We start from the raw sequence: 20,352 nt of genomic DNA, 5'->3' as shown, positions 1-20,352 counted from the left end.
AATACTTGAAAATAACAAGAGAACAAACAGAGAGCATCCTCAGATACTAGACGACTCAGAGCAGCTAGTAGGCTCCAAATATATTTTTTCTCTGCTTGTTCCAAAAGAAGAAATAAAAGGAATGAAAAGAATCCACGCAGAACTATGAACCAGTGAACTCTATGATGTACAGCAGAGTAAAAATGAAGTGAGACTGCCCATGTTGTACTGTTTTTAAAGCAATGGCCTGTATCGCGATATGTTCTTTGGGGAAGTAACAGGAGAAAAGTTACATATACAAATTTATATTCTTAGTTAGATTCAGATTGATTATCTTACGAATTCTCTGGCAGTGTTGTTATGCAGACAATTGACCAAATACCCCCAGCAGGCACACCAATGCATGCTAATTAAATTTATTTACTTATTTATTTATTTACTGGGAGTAGGATTTCAGTCACATGCAAAAAAACACTTCAGAAGTAGGTGATGTGGGGAGGGAGAAGGAACACAACCAGCATTACTAATGAAATTTGGCTGAAAATTGCTGTAATCCATTTTCTGATGAAGTGGTTCAGATGCATTTTATCCAACCCCAAATACATAAGACAGATAAAAACATTCTTTAATAATAATGTACTTCTGATGAGATAGAATATAGAAAATTACACAGTTGGCAAATTCATCGGCTGGCAGCAATCAGCGGAGCACTGGAGGTCACCTTCAGCATGCCCTCACTTGCTTTCACAAATAATCACCTGAAATCTAAGGCTTCGGGCTGACTTTTTCATTTGATTCAAATATGAAACATTCATTGCTCTTTTATGTCACACCAGGTTAGTTTGAAACTTGGTTCACATTTTAACCAAGTGCACAGACATTTGGAAAGTTCACTCCAAGGGACTACTCTCGGACCATTTTTTACAGGCAAAAAACACAAATGCTGAAATACGTACGTACAAATGCTCCTTTTACAATGAAAATAACCTTTTCATTAAGGTGAATATTTACATAATCATATTCTAGGATTCTAAGACTTTACAACACTTTCCTCATCATCAGAGTAGAGGGCTGATTAAAGAACTAAGAAACCCAAAACAGGACTGAAGCCACTGTGAAGAAAAAGAAAGTTGAAATTAAAAAGTTCAAGTAAGATTCCTTTATTTATCAGGCTCACCTTTGTTGCCAAAGCTTCAGCACTTTCTCGACAAGTCTTCTCTATTTCAAGATGGTTCTGCATGAAATTAACTTCTTCTATAACCATGTGAGAAACTAGGAATGAGGGGGAAAAAAAGTCTCAGCATTCAAAGATTAGTCAGCTATTCCAGAAGCCCACGCACTGTCCCATGATGAAGAATACTTCAATTCTTTAGCTAGCTAGCCAAACCTTTAGCTATCACTGAAAAAAAGTTTTTGAGAATTTGCCCGGATTAAATCTCTGCTAATATTTGAATAAAGAAAAAAAAAAGAATACAATGAAGAATGCCTCACTGCTATTGCAGACATTTTAAGAAAGCCGTTTAGATTTTTTTTAAGTGTCTATATTCCATGTAGCTATATACCTATCCATAGACATATCTGCTCACTTAAACAAAAGATCTCTCATAAATAAAGGGGACGGCAACATGACTGCCTTTTCTTAGCATGACATAACACATGGATCCAATAAGGAGAATTAACCTGGTAGCTAATGAAAATAAAAAAAAAAATCTTAAATTGATCTTATGCCTGGTATAACAAGGTGGCAGCTTACTTAAGTATTATGCATTAGTTTTTATTAATTATAAGGTATTGTTATTTCATAAACTCCGGGACAGAGAAGTGTAACAAGATTTATGTGCTAGGTGACAATGAAAGCAGATGCTACCAAACTGCCTCCTGCATCACGGGACAGCTAAGAGGAGCAGAAGAGTAATAATTTCCTTGATATTTTATCTGTACTTCAAAAATAGTAATTTTTACATTTTTTGACAGCTGGCTCATGTGAATTGAGATTTAAAGGTATAAAGTAGTTTAGAACTTGAGTTATATTTTGAAGACCAAGTAAGAAAAATGCCAATTCCTTCTGCTCATATTTCTAGTTAAGAGAAAATTCTTATCAAATCTTAAGTGTATACAAGGTTACTTAATGATGTGTGTCTGCTGGAAAAAAAAAAAAAAAATTAAAGGACACCCAACAAAGTTAGGCAAAAAGCGCTGGGCTCACATAACACAAAGAGAGATTACTTTTGATTCATTTAAGCTTAATTAACCTGCAATTATGATTAAACTCAGAGGAAAAAATTTCTCTCCAAATTAAAAACAAAAATGTATTACTTCCTAAGTCTGTCCAAAGTTCTTATTATGTTAATATTCAAATTCATAAAGTAGCACTAAATGGCCAGAAACATCTCTAACCTTGACATTTTTTCAGGGGTAATAATAATCTGCAGCAAATGCAGGCCAACCAAAAACCACTTAACTAATTAGTAGTTGCAGTCACCGAGAAAAACATGAATCAACACTGTTATTACAAGTGGCACATTTGAGTGGCATCTAATTATGACTTGATGAGCACGATACTTGCATTATCAACATTACTACTGCATCCCATCAGGGCCTAAAAGCTGCTGATGGCATTGACTTCGAGAAACTCCCACTCAATGGTACAGCAGCACCCAACAATCGGCTTGGCAGGGGCCCCCCTCACTAAATGACACGTTAAGCGTAATTACTGGTAGACATTGTAAATAAACAGGATTGGAAGTGAAAATTGTACCAAGTGCATAAGACACAATCTGACACATTGGAAGTGGCAGCCTTAATTGAGAGTTTCTTTGACTGCTCAAGATCATTTCAACCGCATTTCTCAGAGGACAGTGATTATAACTGTGGAGACAGACGGCATAATGGTATCAGCACTGCTGACAGAGCAGTGAATTAAATTGTATCTGCTCTTGTGTGAAAGCCTTGATGAGAGGTACAGATGCCTTAGTGGTCTTATCATTATAACACAATGGTCATGTTGTCATCAACCTTTCTGGCTCCAATTGAAAAGAAATGATTGTGTGTTGAAGCTCCCCCCCCTTGCCACACCACCCCCCTTCTTCTCTTCTATCTCTTGTTCTGAATAGAACCAATTTTCAGAGAGCTATGAAATCACGCCATAGGCCCTAAAATGCAGCTGCTTGGCATACAAACGGGTCCCCATTAAACTGGAATCACACACAATATGTGTTTATGCCAGAAGAACAAATAGAAGCTGAACACAGGCCAAGTTTATTCACACACACAAAGCCCATGTAGCTCTTCATCAATATAATTGCCTTTTATATTGTAGTTTAAATAATAGGCTCTATTATTTCCTTAAAATCCTAATATTCCTGGCATTTTATCACTATGTTTACAAGGTAGGTTCTTCAAAAATGTGAAGGAAAGAGAAAAGAAACCTATACAATTTTTACAACATCAAATATTACTTTGAATTTTTAGCCTTAACTACTTGACATCTTCTGCCACAATCTGGTATTTCCACTATCATAACAAAAACATAAACACTCTGCATTTTTCATAGGAATCTGACTTTTTATTCAGTAACATTCTTGCTTGTGAAAGAGTAAGGAAAATCATTCCTCAGGAGTGAGGTTTAGGCCTAGCAAATAGGGAAAAAAAAAAACAAAAAAAGCCCAACATTTATTTTCTAAACATTTTGTAAAAAGCTGCCCTGGGATTTAACTTGATGAACTTAGCCGGGTAGTACCTGCCCACGTTTTCTCCCATTCTGATACGGTATACTCCATCAGGTGGGGGGTTTATTTCTTCCTCAAAGACGGAACAGTAGACAGTTAAGATTGTACTTTACTTTTTAGTTGAAGAAATTATCCCACTGGTAAATTGGTAGCATAGAAACCTACTTATCAACTTTCAAGGTTGAGAAGGGAAGAATATATTTCAAGGCCATTTACATCTTTAAAAAGCATGACCCCATTTTCAAAACCAAAGTCAAATCACATGATGCAAAACAGAAATATTTTTTGATACATAAATTTATTTGTACCTTTCAAAGAATCAAATTTTTTTGTTTGTTTTTTTTTAGATAGAGTCTCACTCTGTCACTCGTGGCATCATAGCTCACAGCGACCTCAAACTCCTGGGTTCGAGTGATCCTCTTGCATCAGTCTCCTGAGGAGCTAGGACTACAGGCATCAGTCACAACACCTGGCTAGTTTTTCCATTTTTAGTGGAGAGGGGGGTCTTACTCTTGCTCAGGCTGGTCTCGAACTCCTGAGTTTAAGCAATCCACCCGCCTCCACCTCCCAAGAGTACTAGGATTACAGGCATGAGCCACCACACCCAGCCAAAGAATCAAAGTTTTTAAAAACTTTAGCTATTATTATATGATTTGCCTTTGGGTCTTGAATTTGGGCTTGTCTCATAATAATCACAATCCCTGGCTACTACACCTATAACATTTGCATATTCAGATGAGCAACCGTGTGAAAAAGAAAAATAAGCTTTTGATCAAGTGTCCCCAATACTGCAATTAGGTTAAAAAGAAAAATATCCTAAGCTTTTAGAGATACATGGCACATACTGAAATATTTATAGTCAGTAAATATTAAAATGATGTGATGACTGGATTAGTTTCAAAAGAATCCAAGGTCAGCAAGAGTTGAGTATACGGATAAAGAAAGGTAGCTACCAGTTGGTAACTGCTGAAGCGGAATGAATGGTACACTGGGGAACATTATGCCATTTTCTCACTTTTATATAACTTTGAAATTTTTCATAATGAAAAACATTTTAATGACCCTGAGAACTCAGAAGTGCTTCAGCCTAGTCAAATTAGCGAAGTCCGTCTCGGCATCAGTAACCTGAAAGCACTATGATGTACTTGCCATCATAGTACACACACTGTAGGGTCACTTTTTTTTCTTTTACTTGCTTTTCTTCTTCTACTACCTATGAGCATTAGAGTAGGGACTTCGTCTTACGCATGTCTAAGACTCTTGTACCTAGCACAATGCTGTGCACAAAGTAGGGACTCATGTTGGTGCTTGTTTAAAGGACTGGAAAGATGGTGTCAGGCTTATGTTCATCTGGGAATGTCCTTTCACATGAATGTTCTCTATTGTACAGAACTGCTTAGGAAAAACCACCATCACCATTAATTGAGCCTGACTATGTGTCCAGCTTTGTGCTAAACCCTTTACACTGCTCCCTCGTGAATCTACACTACAGTCCTATAAAATGGACATTATTACAATCATTTTATATTTGAGAACTCTGGGGCCCAGAGAAGTTAAGTTACATTCTGAATCACAGAGCTGTAACTGGTAAAGCCCAGCCAAACCCATTTCTAGGTGACTCTAGATATCTATGGCCCTTTCTAATTATGCAAGGGGTCAAGACCCATTATGCTGCGTCCGGAGTTAACCACTTCTCCAAACTCCAACCCTTAGCACTATTTAGATGGAGAATATGTCTACAGCACACATGATGAATATACCACAAATTCTTCCTCAACATCAGATTACTTTTAAAAGATTTTCATGTGCTAAGAAAACAGCCATGAACAATGCACAGATGCAGGGAAACTGATGTGCCCTAAAACAGAACAAAGGACCTAATGTTGTGGCCTAAAAGATATCAAAGGGCTTCGGTTAGTTCTCTTTTCACAGGAATCTATCCTCCTAGGGAACATGGCTTTGCAGCGTGGTGGTGTTCTTTGTGTAGAAAGAGTAGGAGGAAGGCACAGAAAGAGCTGGCAGAGGGCCAAGAATGGCACAGAAATATGGATTAAAACGTATTTATCCTGGAAAAAGCAAGCTAAGCTAGAGAGAGCAGAGCCCTATGGCCTAACAAAGCTTTTCCTAAGCTTTATTCTCCTGCTTTCCCTACACTTCAAGACCTAGCACATTACAAGGGTTCAGTTACAAGGTCTAGTATATAGATGATAGGGGTTTCAGATTTCCACTCAGCATCAAAACACATTTTCCCCTACAGCTGTCCCAGCTGTCTCCTCTACAGCTGTGGAGTCTGATATCCGGGAACTAACTTCCCAAAGGTAAGTATGAACTCTGAATACTGAAGGGCAGCCAGGCACTGCGTGGTTTCATAGATGAGGCCAGCAACTAACATTTACTGAGCACTTACTATATGGCAGATACATTTTTTTTTTTTTTTTGAGACAGAATCTCACTATGTCACCCTTGGTAGATTGCCGTGGTGTCACAGCTCACAGCAACCTCAAACTCTTGGGCTTAAGTGATTCTCTTGCCTCAATCTCCCAAGTAACTGGGACTAGAGGCACCTGCCACAACGCTTTGCTATTTTTTTTTGGTTGCAGTTGTCATTGTTGTTTGGCAGGCCTGGGCTGGTTCAAAACTGCCAGCCCCAATATATGTGGCTGCCACCCTAGCCGCTGACCAATAGGCGCTGATCCAGCACTTTTTATATAGATTATCTCATTTTACCCTGAAACAGCCTACAAAGCAGGGTCATTTATCCCAATCTTGCTAACACAGAAACTTGCTCAGGACTAACTGATCCATATCAAAAGGTGCTTTTCCCTGGTGATAAATTATGGCCTAATTCCTGTTCAAATCTGAAATTCTACCCTCTATTCAAAAGCTATCAAATCTTTTATCTCAGATACACTTTTTAACAAATATTTTAAGATATTTGTTAAATATTGTTTTCTTAGTCTCCATTTTCTCTTCTTTTGAGATTGTATAAAAAGTTGACCACTCTGTTTTCCTGCCATCCAAACTTTAAATTAAGGTAAAAACTAAAGGAATATAACAACAGAGACTGTTGTTCAAATAATCTTTTCAGGCTTTCAGTTGCTCCTAAAAAATGTAAATTTTAACTATCAAGGTATTTAGAAGAAACAAAAAATGGAAAAAGAGAAATAGTAGATGAAAGCAGAGACTACGGGTCCCTCTCAAGGCTAATTTGGGGGAAGTTGATTCTGCTTCTGCATAACGCAGGATGCAAAATCCCTACTGCCTACATGGACCAAAAGTCCAACCAGAAGAAACCCGAATTAGTCCTACCACACACACTATGCCAATCTGCTATCAATAACTGATAACAATGCCAACAGTGTAACTCTTTCACATAGGACGTGTCGTTAGCACAAGTCTAAGCAGGGAAGGAGACAGTCTCACACGATGACAGTCTCACTCAGACCTTCACAAATCAGAGTTATTTCTGTTATAGTACACTGGCCTCCAAAGATAGATGCTATGGACAAGATTCCCCTTAGATACTCCTTGCTACAGCCAGATGCTGAAATAAACTTGCTATTGAGACTTATCCAGTCTCCATGCTACACTTTTACAGCTGTTTTACCTTCAACACAAATAAAATGGTACCTTTAAAAGAAATAGTGTTACCAAGTCAACACTTTATGATATAATCAAATAACCTGACTGATACAGCATCTGCAGAATGATGGAGAAATGTCTTGCGGCCAGGAAAGGGGGGACCACCTTCTCTGCTATGGTCTGGCCCTTTGACCATAACATATTTCCATCCGATTCATCTAGGTCTGATCAGCTGTGTTCTATCTCAGAGGATAAAGTAATAACAGATTTATGTCACATAAAAAAATTACATAGCAAAAAATCAGAAAAAGATTATAGCTTTTGTGGGAATTTAACTTTCCTCGGTGACTGGGTTATTTCAAACATTCTTTAAAAACACCTAAGTTCTGTGAACTTATAATGAATTCCTTTCCTCTGTTTTTAAACCACTTCATTGAGGCATAAGTAACATGTAAAAAGATGTACATATTTGGGCTGGGTGCACGGCTCATGCCTGTAATCCTAGGACTCTGGGAGGCCAAGGCGGGAGGATCCCTTGAGCTCAGGAGTTTGAGACCAGCCTGAGCAAGAATGGGACTCCTATCTCTACTAAAAAGACAAAAATTAGTTGAGCATCATGGCAAGCACCTGTAGTCCCACTTACTCAGGAGGCTGAGGCAGGAGGATTGCTGGAACCCAGGAGTTTGTGGTGGGGTTGCTATGAGCTAGGCTGATGCCATGGCACTCTGGCCTGAGGTAACAGAGCAAAAATCTCTCTCCAAAAGAAAAACAATAAAGAACGCTGTATGTATTTAAGGTATATAACCTGATGAGTCTGGGGATATACCTGTGCAACTCTTCATTTATTATATTTCATTCATTTATTCATTCATTCATTCAATTCCTGTGGTAAGAACACTCAACATAAGATCTACCCCTCTGTTTCTGGGATTACAGGCGTGAGCCACCACGCCTGGCCCGCCATGGTATTATTTAGAGTAGCCAAAAACCAGGAATAATCTATCAGGGAAGGAATAAATAAACCACGGCCCTAACATACAATGAAATGCTATGAACAACAACCAGAACTGATGTACATCTCTACTGAAATCTACTGTTTACTGAAAAGAGCAAGCTGCAAAACTCCATTCAAAACATGACTGTGTTTTCTGTAGATACATGTTAGACAAATGAAAGGCCAGGAAGGCTGGACTGGAGAGCACTAGCACTGGCCTTTTTCTGGGAGTCAAGATAACAGTAATTTTTATGCTCCTTTAACTTTTCTACAGAGTAAAGTCTCTTGTAACAAGCACAAACTTTTATAACACTCTCATAAGACAATAACGCTTATTCCATTTCTTCAAAAATTAGTAATGCCAGGGCACTTCTTTAGCAAACGGGAAGACAATTCTTGCTTTCCTGACTGCATGACCCGGGCATGAGCAACTAACCTGGGTATGTGTCTGCTAGCATAATCCCCAGTTGTATGTGTTACTATAATTCTACTGAAATGCTTACGTACTTTTTTGAAATTCCTCCAGTTTTTTAATAGCTTCATCTCGTTCTTGCCTAATTTTGTCACACTGAAATGAGAAAAAAATATATTAAATTTTTATCATACATTTAAACTCTGGAAAGCAAGCAAAAGCAAACAAGAAAAATAGCAATTTTCTGAAGACAAAATTTTAAAACCTTTGAAAAGCATCATTGGTCCCACAGTATTGGTACTGCTCAGCCTGCAGGGGATTTGTGCCATCTGCATCTGGCCAGTTATCTGAGACCTTCTATGATATGAGTCACCTTGCTGCTCTTTATCTCCTCAGTAACAGACCGACTTAACATCCCTGAGTTAAAATGTATTCCTACTTTAGGAGAATGTTGGACCTCTATTTATAAAGGTTAGCACCCCGCTTATCCACAGGTCTGATTCCCAACAGTTTCAACTACCCAGAGCACCACCCTGCACACCTGTCAGTGACTGGAGAGACGACTGAAGGAAGGCCAAATGCTGCTGCACACCCTTCATCCTTTTGGATTTTTTTTTTTTTTTTGAGACAAGAGTTTCCTTATGTCACCCTCGGTAGAGTGCTGTGGCATCACAGCTCACAGCAACCTCAAACTCTCGGGCTTAAGTGATTCTCTTGCCTCAGCCTCCCAAGTAGCTGGGACTACAGGCGCCCACCACAACACTCGGCTATTTTTTTGTTGCCATTGTCATTGTTGTTTAGCTGGCCTGGGCTGGGTTCGAACCCACCAGCCTTGGTGTTTGTGGCCAGCGCCATAACCACTGTGATACGGGCACTGAGCCCCTTTGGATGTGTTTAAGTTCAAATTTCAGTGGCTAAAAAATTATGTCACTAGTAATTGAAAAAATCCAAATTAAAATAAGACAGTCTCCCCTATCCAGGTGGCAAAAACTGAAAAAGTCTGATATCAGCAATTAGAAACTCTCATACACTGCTGCTGTGTACATTCTTATAACTGCTTTGGAAATAAACTTCTATCATAATTGAAAATGTATATCCCCTATTGATTTCAGCAACTCTACTTCTAGGTACATATAACCAAAGAATCTCTAGTAATACATACAAAATGACCTGTCTCAATATACTCAGCATTTATAATAACAATAAATCACGGTACATTCATATAATACACTACAGAACAAAAAAAGAATGAACCAAAGCCATATGTGTCAACATAAGTAAGTCTCAAAATCCTTAACGTTAAAATCCACTGAAACATTTCATATGTTTATGTTTCCAGATACATACTGGACATATAAAAATATATAAGTGTGAAATGGAAGGATACATACAAAATTCATGACACTGGTTGTCTCTCACATGGGGGATTGAAACTAGGGGTAGGCGACACAGGAGATCTTCAATTGTATCTGGTGCAATCTTTTAGGTGTATTTTTGAATTTCAAAAGTAATAACAGTTAATACTATCATTATCTTATCTCTGCCCTCTTCTGAGCTTTTAAAATACTTTTAAAATAAAAAAGTAAGAAGCAAGCAATTCAGTCTTCCCCTTTAATCTCTACAGAACCACTGAAATGTTAAAAACCTATCTCTGTTCACGTGGGTAAATCCATTATGGCACAAAGGTATGGATAAAGCAAGTACCCAGGGCTAAACTGGCAAAGCTGGTCACAAAGTCTTGACGACGACCCTCTCAGGGATCATTTCTGTAGTTCATTACTAAATCCTGTCTTAGTTTTCCCCCCAAAATAAGTCAGGCTAGATTATTTCCTAAGGGAGAGATATATTCTTTCATTAAAATAATATTTCCCTATAGAAATCTATCCTCCACTTAAAAAAAATTCTGTCTAATACAGTTTCTAGTTTCAACTTCATAGATAAACTACATTTATCATTTTTCAGTGTTTAAAATTCTAAACACTGAAGTTCTAGATTTTTCAAATAAGCTTTTCTTAGACCCACAACCCAAGTACACTATACCAGACAATACAATTAACTCCCAATTCTCAGAGCCTGCTGGCTATCTGTTTCAGAAATATTCCTCTTGTTTTCTAAAATTGGCCTCTATTTGGTTTGGACTTCCCCACTAGCCCTACCAGTTAGCTCACTCCCACCTCCAACAATGCACAGTATTGTCTAAGGCGCAAATAGAAACCTAATTTCTGACTAGACTCAAATTCCTGAGTCAAGATTGCCAAATGAAATATACCTAGTATTTTAATTCCAAATTGATTTTCTGTTTCTTAATCTGGCATTTCTGAAAAATGCGAAATGCCCTGTGAAAAAACTGTCTTCATCCAAGGGCTGATGCTTGAGTGTTGCTCCTGACTTAGTGTCCCTGGGATGTCTCTCTCTCTCTCTTTCAAAACTACCTGAAGGAATTAAAAGTTTATTCAATTATCACTTGAATCAAATAGCCAGAATCGTGACTTAGACTTTGTGAGACAAGAGCATTGAACAGAACGGTGCTCTATCTAGTCAGATCTGAAAAAGGCCACCAGTTCCTCTCACATACAAGCCAACAGTGCAGCTAGCGACCATGACCGTCAATCAGCAAGATGCAACATTTAGGTAGGCTTGTACCAGGCGCTCACAAGTAAGGCTACATCCCCACTTTCTGCTTTTAAGGCCCGGGCAGGCAGACTCTGGTTAACAATAGGCCTCAGTATGAGTTTCATTCTGACATGTAGGCACCCCAATTGTACAGTTCGGCTATATACATTCCCCCTGCCCCTGTAGTTATCCTCAGCAGATTCGCACTGTCTCCAAACCCCAGCTGTGTTCTCTCAGGGGCTTCGTGTTGCTTTGCTTTCTATTTTCTGCAACCACATTATGCTAGAACTGGCAGTCACAGAATTTACCATCTGTTATGCTGAAAAGGGTGTGTGTTGGGGGTGGGGAGAATCTCCACATGCTGCAAGTGCAGCTTCCTTGTTCCAAACCAGGCCTGAACAAAATACAGAGGACGCGCCCATTTCCTAAGTGACAATCCAAACACCTTCTCATTTCCTCACTGTAGGTGAACGCAGAAAAAAATACCTTGCAACCTTGCCGTCATTCTACCAACAGGGAAAAGTGAGCAAGGATTATGGCCTCTTCAGAAGAATGTTTCATCTTTACACCACACAGAGCCCCTCACCCAGCCCACCCCCTACCCTGCTAATGCAGCTGCACCATTTGTAAAACTGTTTCTTTTTTGTGTGAGAATTGCTCAGGAAGACTTTGCAATAGCAACAGATGTTTTGGGGCCCACATCACTTAATTATGATGCTCTGCAGCTCAAGACTAGAGTAGAACCCAGCAAAATGCCTGCTGGCTAATGTGAGTAAGCTGGGTAACGTTACATCTACTCTAGAGTCTCTAACTGGCGCTTTATGAAGAGATGAATTGGCCGCAGGTTGGCCTTGCTGGTTTTGAAAGCCCTTAACATTAGAAGCCCTGGCTGTTCTCCAAATCTCTTCCTTGAGCCTCATCCAGGCAGATACCTGGCTTCTGAAACTAAACCAGGATTTCAGAGCACTGGCAGGCTGATTTGCAGAGGAAGGTCTTTAAAGTGTGAACTGGCATCTTCCCTGGACCACTCCTCCCAAAATGGGCACCTGAGTTCCTTTTCCCTCACAAATCATGCAACTACTGTCAGCTCTAAAATGCCTGCTTCAAAGAGCTCGGCAGAAATAGGTAACTGATACAGAAAACTGGTACAGAAATCAATGCATCTTTGCATCTGCTGTGTGTTATTTTATGCAAGAAAAACCTCAACATTCCGAAGAGTGCCTAACTTCCACTAATACAAACGTTCATCTTTACCTCCCGGGATGGCGAGGCCATGGAAGTGCATACGTGTACTGCATACACATGACACCGGGAAAGTGGACAATCTGTACATGGGCAGGAACTTTACGGAGGACTAAATTAGACTTCGAAGTGAGTGTCTACTGTCATCATCAAGTGTCCCTATTTCCTTCTTCTGAAAACTGAATTATACAGGACCCACAAGTGCAAGGCAGTATTAAACGCTGTGGGGAATACAGGGACAGAATAGACAATGTATTCTCACAAAACTTCTGATCTACCAAGAAAGACTAAGAATGAAATAAGCAGTTTATAAGGACATGATTTAATGAAAGAAATACTGCACTGTAAAGGAACACAGAGCAGAGCCCACAGCACTAAATCTGAGGTTTAGCCCTGCACCATTTTTATTGAAGTTTGTTCCTCTCGTGTCCAGTTACAACATCTAAAGATTTAAATATGCATGGCATCAGAATGTGCATATTTACCTGTTTTAGAATCCTTGGTGATGCAGTAAAAGGACTACCAAATCATTTTCAATAAAAATCAATAATTCAATTGTTCCACCCACGTAGGTTTGGCTAGAACTCAACTGTGCTTTCCAGATTTCTACACACTTATCTTTACGGCTACAATACACTAAATCATTCCCACTAGGATGGAATTTCTTTCACTCTCTTTCTCTTTTGCTGTTCTTTCTTCCAGTTTTCACAGGCAATAAAGAAATAGTAGCTGCCCCCCAAAGCTGTCTTTCAGCATTCTCCAAATTCTAGGTATTGTGCATTAGATGGAAACACATGTCATCAGAACAGAGATCCTTGCTCTTTGTTTCTGGATAGATTGCTGTTAATAAGAGACTCATTTTCACTTTCAAACTGCTAAGTAATTACTTTTTCTCTGGCACAACCACTTGCCACTCTGTCTCAAAGAAACTGCATGTATGTGGATGTATTATGCATGAACAGTTAGCATAATGGATGCATATTTTGCTCTTTAAAGTGGCTTCTTTATTGATTTTTTTTAAAAATAAAATACTTTGGGACCTTCACCTCTGAATATTACACAAGAGTAAGAAATTTTAACAATAGACAACTGAGCCAAGATGCAAACAGTATCATATATCTTGCTCCTTGAAACGTAAGTCTTGGAAAGTGTCTGTCTCTTTCTCTTTTCACTCATTGTTCCTGGCACGCTGACAGCACCGCCTGACGCACGGTTACAGTAGCTCACCCAAACGACTTCTAATCAGCCACTTAAACATTTATGCATTTCAAAACTCAATCTCAGAACATAACATTAAACATAAATACTGTTTAAAGGCAGACATTCTTCTATTATACAGATTTCCTTCTTTTTATGCACACTCCACACACACCCCTGCTACCCGGAGAAATGTGAAAGCTATTCCATTGAAAGCTCAATGAGGCCTTTCCCCCCATATAGGAAAAAATCCCAAACAATTATGACAAAGATCCTGAGGGAGTCACAAGAGAAAGCCCTCCAATTGTAGAAGCATGACTAACATTTGAATATAGTGATCGCTACATAAACAAAATAAAACATTATATAGTCATCTACATTTCCATACTCAAAAAATGTAGCCTTGGAGAGTTGCTGACTTCTTCATGATTGGCCCAGTACTTTGTCACATACTATTGATAATTCCATTTAGAAAATGGGCAACAAACAGTGGAAAGTAGCAAGTAGCCTCGTTTCTATCAACTCCATTTATCTTGTTATTTTTAAAAACCCACAAAAATCTCAAGTTCTTTGCATTCTTATCCCCTGCTTGTTTAGCCCCTATTTAATATTGTGATAATAATAAATTTTGGTTTATAAATGTCACGAGCACATAAGAAATATGCACGTTTTATTACAAAAAAAAATTAATTCTGCTTGTAAGAGAGTTAGAGAAGAAATGAAAAATATGACGTTTAAGCCAAGCATTAAAGGCCAATAAATTGCGCCGCATGGAAAAGAGTAGGAATCCAGCCTTTCTGTTCTTTTCCTATCCCATTTCTAGGCAGTCACTTAATAGCAGCATAACTGATCGCAGTTAGTGGTCAACTTCTTTGTGGCCCTCAGAGTGGTTTTACTTAATTAAGATTAGGACTTTCATGTATTTTTCTTTGTACTCAAATACTCAGAAGGCATTCGACAAAAAGTTTCCCTTCAAAAACATCGTTCCTGGGTGGCGCCTGTGGCTCAGTGAGTAGGGTACCGGCACCATATACCAAGGGTGATGGGTTCAAACCCGGTCCCAGCCAAACTGCAACAAAAAATAGCCGGGCATTGTGGTGGACACCTGTAGTCCCAGCTACCTGGGAGGCTGAGGCAGGAGAATCGCCTAAGCTCAGGTGTTGGAGGTTGCTGTGAGCTGTGACACCACAGCACTCTACCAAGGGCAATAAAGTGAGACTATCTCTAAAAAAACAAAAACAAAAAACCCCTTTGTTCCCCCCCCCAGAAAAACCCATCATTCCTTATAAACTCAAACTAATTCTGGTTCCATCCTCAAAGTCACTGATAAAAATTACAAAATGGTCATCATTCCATTTCTCCTAAAAATAAATACTACAAAGGAAAAGATCCACTGAAACCTTGGGCCCCCGCTGTCCCCAAATCTCCTCCTCTTACCCTTTGACTGTATTATACACACACGTGTGTATATACGCACATGTACGTACACGTGTGCGAATTTTTCTGACATAAGATTGATGTGACTTTAACTTTCGGTTTTCAACAAAAACCTATAGATGATAAAGAAAAGTGACCTAGGAAAGTACTTAGTCTAATGATTTGCTGTGAAAAATTCAGGTGCTAACCATAAAGAATTAATAACAAAATTAGGACCTTTGTGGAAAAAGTGTCAACAAGCTCCCAGGAGTTTACCTGCTTCTAAAAGAACATTGTGGTCAGAAAACCCATGTTTAAATCTAGACTCTAGGAGAGAGATTTGGCAAGTTCTCAACAAACGGGTATATGCCACACTTCCTGGGTGAAGAACACAACTACAACTTGGTGTGACCTTACCAATGTAAACAATGTAACGTAATCATGTATACCCTCATATTACTGACATTTTTAAAAAATAATAATAAATCTAGACTTTGTTACTAATTATCTGTGTAACCTCGAAAAATTCACTCAGCCCTCCACTCCTGTTCTCTCCTCTGTGAAATGGGGCTGCCACAGAGCCGCCTGGAGCATGAGACCAGGGAGATGAGAGAACATGGACGTCTCACAGCAGCTTCGTAGCAAACACAGCCGCTCAAGCCGCCATCCTGCCTGAAGAGCACCATGTCCACCCATTTCTCAACAGAGAAGACGCCAAACAAGGCCGGAAAAGGCCATAACCAAAGGAATCATGTCTACTGCCACTTCCCATTGACAAGGTTCAAGACTTGAACACAATGACAGTTAACTGGACATGTGGAAGAGAGAAATGCCTTGCAATTTATTCTTTTTTGCTGCCCCCATTTGTGCAAAATTTCTCCATTATCAAGTTAACTACGGCAGAAAGAGTCTGATGTTAGATTGCTAGCCTGGACTGGTTTAACTGAACTCTGGTTCGGGGCCACAAGGGCAGGGAGGCCATGAGTGTTTGCTGATGCTGACTGGACAAAGCTCACCCAGACAGGAACAAGAAAGTGCTTTCACAGAGAAAATGGTGTTCTCCATTTACCACCTCCAGAACTAAAGCTGCTTTTTACTCATTCTGTGCCCTATAAAAGGCTTTTATTATATGCTTCCTTCTTTTGTAATACAGCCCCCCTTTTTGGGGAAAAATCTCCAATAATAAGCAAGCTAGTCTCCTAAAGGAAGATAAACAGAGTGCAGTGAACTTAAAACCACTTTACTTTGTTTTCCCCAACCACACATTCCATATTGCTTTCATTTCTTTTCTTCTCGTTTCTGTTAATAGTTATTTTTGAAGAATCAGAACAGAAGCAGGTCAATAATGCCTACAGATGTTACAAAAGTATTAGACCATACTCTATGCAGAGAAACGTGTAAACAGTTAATGGGCTGAGGTTATTTGTAATCCTTCTTTTACCAAATGCATTTCACCTATAATTCCACGTGCATAACAGATGGTTCACTTACAACTTCACTGCAGAAAGTGGCTCTCACTTAAACATCCATCCTCCCTACCAACAACAGATGTTCACAGAGCATCAACTATGTATTTTGAGGGCACTCCTAGGTGTCTAAGTAAGCAAGGATTAAAGAAGAAAGAAAGAATAAATTAAAATTTGATCTTCTTTTTCTTATTCTTCTATATCCTTCTCTGTCATATGAAGACAGATTTTGCTTCCCCTCCTCTTATCTTCTAGGTTACATTAAAGAGTTCTCTTGAATTAACCCTCCCCTCTTGGGACAGGACAGCTTTGCAAGAGACTCAATGGTTGATAACTTCTCAGCCTCTTTGTCTTCCCAGAGCAGGAAGATGGTTGGGTGTTTTAGGGAAAAGGCTCAAGCTACGTGGCCTAAGCATCACCCACTTGATGCTCTTGGAAATTATGGGGCATCAGCGGCCCAGGATCTAAACGCAACCTCCCTTACCTGTTTATATTCTCAAGTCATCTGCGATTTGGAGTGGTCACAAGGTTAGAAGCAAAAATCTTCTTGTCAAACTATTTTCTATGACCTTGTTACCATATCATATATGTGTGCACCAGCCACCTTCTACCATGGATACTTTCATCACCCACTTACCATTCCCTGAATCACCTGATGAAGGAAGAGAGGAAACTTAAGGTTTCACAGAATCCTGCAGATTCTGTGAAAGAGCCAAGGAATCTTAAAACTAGGTGAAAAATAATGAACTAAAAACTACTCATTTTTAAAAGTACTTACCGTTAATGTCACCAACCATACCACAGCTATGAAAGTGGCAAATTAGTATGAGTGAAAACGTTTCAAATGTTATTCTTAAGAGCCCACCAAATATTCCCAAATAAGACATGCTTTACAAATATTTAGCTCACTGCCTATTTCTATTATCCTTTTTACTCGGAAAATGAAAAGATGAGGTTTCACAATTTATAGCAGTGATGACCATCTTCAGTAATCACTAAGAACCTGTTCTATTAATTTTCTACCAGGGACATTATGTTTTGAAATATTTGATCTATCAAAGGAATTTTTAAGGTAAGTTTTGTTTATACCTAAAAACAGAAATGGACAGTTGGGTTTCTTCGCTCCTAGTGTTTATTTTCTATTCAGTCCTTCTGCTTTCTGACCTGAGCCTGCCCTTCCCTTTGTCCTCTCCTTAAACCTACAAGGATATGCATAGCAGCAGATATTCATAAATCCTAAACAGACCTTTTCAGCAACAAAAAGGATAGAATGTGTAAAGGTTAAGTAGAATTCAACGATTTAAACAGTTAAAAAATAAAATGGCAGAATTCCCAAAAATATCACTAGGCTTCCTCATCTTCACACTGGGTGTTTTTTTTTAACTTCTGATATATATTGTTCATATATAGAGGAAGTAAAACAGAAAAGGATTATGGAGGTATTTGTGTTAAACACTAATAACTAATTCCAAAAAGTTCTCTCCAGGCTCTAACGTGCTTACGTCCCAAAGCTACATGTCCCAGGCTTTCCATGCCATCACCAGAATCCCAAATCTGACTATTAGGGGAAAGTACAATTCTTAGGTCTTGAGTTGCTTGGCCTGGTGCCTTGCTGCACATTTAGTCGGGTAGTTAATCCCCGGCGCTGCACCCACTGTGGCAGGCCTGCTATTCTTTACCATCTGGAGCATGGAGTTGATATCAGCTTGAGCCACACATGCAAGAAAAGAGGAGGGGGAAAAAAAAAAAAACCCTCATTCACATTTCACTGAAACGGTGGCTGAACAATGCACTATGCCGCCCAGGCTTTTACACATGTAAGAAAGGGGGAAAGGGCAAAGTACAAACCTTCTCCTTTGTTTTCTGGTTCTCTGCTCTAAGGTCTTCATATTCGCCAATTGCTAAAAGAGAAAAGAAAAGCAACATTATAATACTACCAAAAGTTTACTGTAGGGAAACCTGGGGACCCAACTGATTCCCACTGTCTACTTACTAGGTTGGGGAAGAGTGGAAAAGAGGCCAAAGAAGGACTTCCAATTTTAAGTGTAAGGGAGAAAAAAAGAGCATAGCAGAAGTGGGCCCAAACTGAACCGCATTTCTCCCCGGGTCATTAGGAAGACCCTGCAGCCAAGACCTGTGACAAGTCACTTCTCTTTGACGCTCAACACCTGGTCCTGAGAAAGGATTCAGGTGGGTGTTCCCTAAAGTTCCTCCCAGCACTATTAGTATGTGGTGCTATAATCAGAGGTTTGGAAAAATTGGCTTCCAGAAAATAAAATAGGTTTGTACATTCAATTCAATGTCACTTGTCTCCTTCATTCACAGAATGAAATGTTTATGCTGTGAGCATTCAGATAAGAACAACTGTTTGGGGGGAAGACTGTCAGTCATCCATCAGGCCATGACCAGAAATTGGCCAGGCTCAACTCACTAAGATGGGAACATATATAAATTGTTTGAAAAATTTTTCCTAATCTGTGGGAGAAAAACAGCTTTTTACTTAAAATCCTTCCTTGCCAGAAAAATGAAATACCCAAAACCCCCACACATTTATCTTTTAGTCAAAGCAGCATTTTTAGGAACTCTCACTGTTGAGAAGATAAAGTTTAGATTTAGAGTTTATTCAGTGGGAGAAAAGAAAATGCCCTAAGCTCAACAGAACACCACAGGTAAGGCTCCCACTGCCGTCACCCTGGGGCAGCATCTAGACTGGCACCAGGGAAACAGCGAATACCAATCTTCTAAAACACTGCATTGGAATTTATCTACAAAACAATCCAAAACAAACAAACAAAAAAGACCCTCAGTTTTTCTTTAAGGAAAAAAAAAAAAAGACAGAGCTTCCTATTCCTATGAATAATCTAAAGACAGAAATTAAAAATCTGAAACCAACAGCTTCAAGAACATCCCAGAGAATCTGGTCATTAATTCCAGAAATGTATGAGTCTAGCCACTAGGACAAAAAACACTCCAGAAATAGATGATTAACCTGGTAAAGTACCTGGTCTTTTTTCCTTCCACAGTGATCCAAAGGGTTCAGAATAGCTACAGTGACAGAAGTACTGAAAATTCAATTCAAACTGACAAATACTTATGGGATTACAACCCAAAAGGCCAGGAATTTTATTAACACCCCATAACCATTTCAATAAGAATCAACGGGCAATTTTATTGAAGCCACATCCGAAAAAAGTCCTAGAAAATTAGTCCACAAAATAGATGTATGTTTATGAATATGTAAAGATACAGCCCTTTTGAAAAGAATTATCTCTTCAAGAGAAAAGACATGACTTGCCCCCCAGAATGAAGACCTCTGTGCACCAGCTCCTCACTGGCCCCACCACACATGCTCCAAAGCCTGAGCATGAACTAAAATTACCTTTCTATCTGAAAAACCAATGAAATGTGCCCTCCTTCTTAACAGAAAGAAACAAGAACTAAGTGACAGATCCTAAAACTATGCACTTGTGTCATTGGGGAGTCTATGATCATGGTCCCCAATCTTATTATGATATCTAATATTGTTTAAAAATATATATACAGATATTTTATTGACACAACTTTTTCTTTGGGGTTTTTTTTTTTTTTTGAGACAAAGTCTCACTATGTCGCCCTCAGTAGAGTGCCATAGAGTCATAGCTCACAACAACCTCAAACTCTTGGGCTTAAGTGATTCTCTTGCCTCAGCCTTCCAAGTAGCTAGGACTACAGGTGCCCACCACA

At 39.1% G+C, this 20,352-nt stretch overlaps 1 protein-coding gene across 2 annotated transcripts in view; it reads right to left on the bottom strand.

Moving 5' to 3' along the window:
* The window catches only part of SHTN1 (shootin 1), a 105,921-nt gene that overhangs the window by 65,270 nt on the left and 20,299 nt on the right, over positions 1–20,352 (bottom strand). For both annotated transcript variants that reach the window (XM_012803635.2, XM_023511610.1), the window contains exons 2-4: positions 18,478–18,530; positions 8,791–8,851; positions 1,157–1,251 (exon numbers count right to left, since the gene is read on the bottom strand). In XM_012803635.2, the coding sequence (XP_012659089.2) occupies positions 1,157–1,251; positions 8,791–8,851; positions 18,478–18,530 (209 nt within the window). The remainder of the gene's footprint in view (positions 1–1,156; positions 1,252–8,790; positions 8,852–18,477; positions 18,531–20,352) is intronic.

The sequence above is a fragment of the Otolemur garnettii genome, unplaced genomic scaffold (genome assembly GCF_000181295.1).
Source record: "Otolemur garnettii isolate 467f Iridium unplaced genomic scaffold, OtoGar3 scaffold00021, whole genome shotgun sequence".
NCBI classification, from domain to species: Eukaryota; Metazoa; Chordata; class Mammalia; order Primates; family Galagidae; genus Otolemur; species Otolemur garnettii.
Note: the sequence above shows the minus strand (reverse complement) of the source record. Positions and strands in the feature narration are given on the sequence as shown.